A 2,018-nucleotide genomic window follows, 5' to 3' on the forward strand; every position below is an offset into this window, starting at 1 on the left:
GTCACGCCAACAAGTACAGCGCTTAGCAGCCACCCATACGGAATCCAGCTCAATGCGTAACCGCAAAAAAAAAAACGGTTCAGCCAGCTCACTCAAATTCGTAGTACTCCTCAACTCCTCTCCTGCCTCCATGCTTTTGTAAGCCGCGCCAACCTCAAAACTGTCGATATTCTCCCCCATACTCGATTGTTGACACTTGCGAGAATTGTGTCCGCCCTTTCCACACAGTCGACACCTCTGAACACGGCGAAACTTTCCCCGGGAGGTGACAACTCTTCGACCGCATCCTTTGTACCTTGCCCGCATCGGGTCCTAAACAGACAACCTACTGGCCTCCTCAGCAACACCCAACCTTTTGCGATGTTTGTCCCACAGGGATTGACGCTCCTTTGCCAACCTTGTTTTCAAGTCAACGTAGTCCTCGAAAAACTGGCAAGACAGGCTCACCAGCTCCCTGCAATCATCCAGCATCATCGCGTGCATGCTCATGTATGCCGCGTCTGGGGTCTCCCCAACACGAGTTCCGTCGCAGGGTGCACGCGGCTGCTTAGCCCTTTTTGTCCACCGGTCAACTATTAGGGCTTTGGGGATAGCTGTCATGTTCAGATAAACCAGAACCCCAACCATGTGGACACAAGGAAGCCCAAAGAACTCCATCTGCTGACAAGAACAGCTGAATTCGTCGTCTTCCTCGGCCCATGACACAGCCCATGATCTCTGCTTGCAGTACGTTGCAACTTCGAACAAAACACAAGCACTCGTCCTCTTGGTGGAAACAACTCTAACGTTGTTGGCTAGCATCAACACCTTCCGAAATAGTTCAAAAACCTCTCTTGTATAAACCGTTGCAACGAACTGCTCAATGGCCTCGAGTTTCGTCTTCACAACAGGCTCGCCATACGCAGACTTGTAGTCTGCCACTAGTTCTCTCCTCCTAATGAACTCTAAATAGTGTTGGAAGTGCTCCACAAACTCCCTCAAATTGTACCCGTTGTGTATAAATTTTCCAAGCTGCATATTCAAAGCCTCGCACCTGGATGTCGTCTTCAGTCCTGCGAAGAATTTCCCTCGGATATGGGCATTGGACCAGGAATGCTTCTTAGCAAACATATCCACTATCCACGAATGATCCTCTAACCCGTGGTCCGCCATGCTATCCGTCCATATTGTCTCAAATTCGTCAACCTCTAGATCTCCCATGAGGCATAGACGGAATTTTCTAAGAAAACCCGACCGTCCGATTCTAGCAGTGGCGTTCCTTAATAGATGCCAGCTACACAACCTGTGATGTGCACCGGGAAAAACTGTAATAACCGCACTCTTCATGGAGAGGTCACCGTCCGTGATGACAGACTTCGGCTGTTTTCCCTTCATTGCCTCAAGGAATGACCGCAGCAACCACACATAGCTTGCTTCGCTCTTGTTGCTCAAGATGACGCAGCCGAACACCACCGTCCGCATATGATGGTCCACCCCTGAGAATATTACCAAAGGGCACTTGTATTTGTTACGACCGTAAGTTGCATCAAAACCCAGGACATCACCGAAGACGCTGTAGTCATAACGACTTGTACCATCGCACCAGAAGAGATTTTCCAGCCTCTTGTCAACATCCAGCGAGTACCTCCAGAACATCCCGGAATCAGTGGTCCTTAAATTTCCCAAGAACTTCAACGCGGACTCCGCATCTGTCGCGCCAGCCCGCCTTTGCTTCTCTATCGCATTATATGTCTTTTATCTCGAACCCAACAGTCTCGAATCCTCCTGACTGATTGGCAAACGCGCGGAAAATTGTCGGCACCCGCAACCCAGATTTCCTCATGGAATTGATTTGGTGCAAATCCCCTTCCTTGACTGCTCTGTGTGACCGCGACTGACCCCTAAACCTCGCATCCAGCATGGGATGATTGTGGTTATTGCAGAATTGTTCAACAAACTATCACCCGCTGGCATCATCAGCGTGGACCTTAATTCGGGCTTCACACCCGCACCGCGTGATCGGTCGAGGATCCTTCTTC

At 50.1% G+C, this 2,018-nt stretch overlaps 1 protein-coding gene across 1 annotated transcript; it reads right to left on the bottom strand.

The window, feature by feature from the left end:
* Positions 1-312: 312 nt before the first annotated feature.
* LOC130932512 (protein FAR-RED ELONGATED HYPOCOTYL 3-like) lies at positions 313-1,635 on the bottom strand. Its single transcript, XM_057861846.1, has one exon. The coding sequence runs from the start codon at positions 1,633-1,635 to the stop codon at positions 313-315; it is 1,323 nt and encodes a 440-aa protein (XP_057717829.1).
* Between the last annotated feature and the right edge of the window lie 383 nt (positions 1,636-2,018).

Source organism: Arachis stenosperma, chromosome 1 (assembly GCF_014773155.1).
Source record: "Arachis stenosperma cultivar V10309 chromosome 1, arast.V10309.gnm1.PFL2, whole genome shotgun sequence".
Taxonomy (NCBI): Eukaryota; Viridiplantae; Streptophyta; class Magnoliopsida; order Fabales; family Fabaceae; genus Arachis; species Arachis stenosperma.

What these genes read in the sequence shown, in the direction of transcription:
- LOC130932512 (XM_057861846.1), bottom strand. Translation starts at nt 1,635, where the DNA reads ATGTTCTGGAGGTACTCGCTGGATGTTGACAAGAGGCTGGAAAATCTC.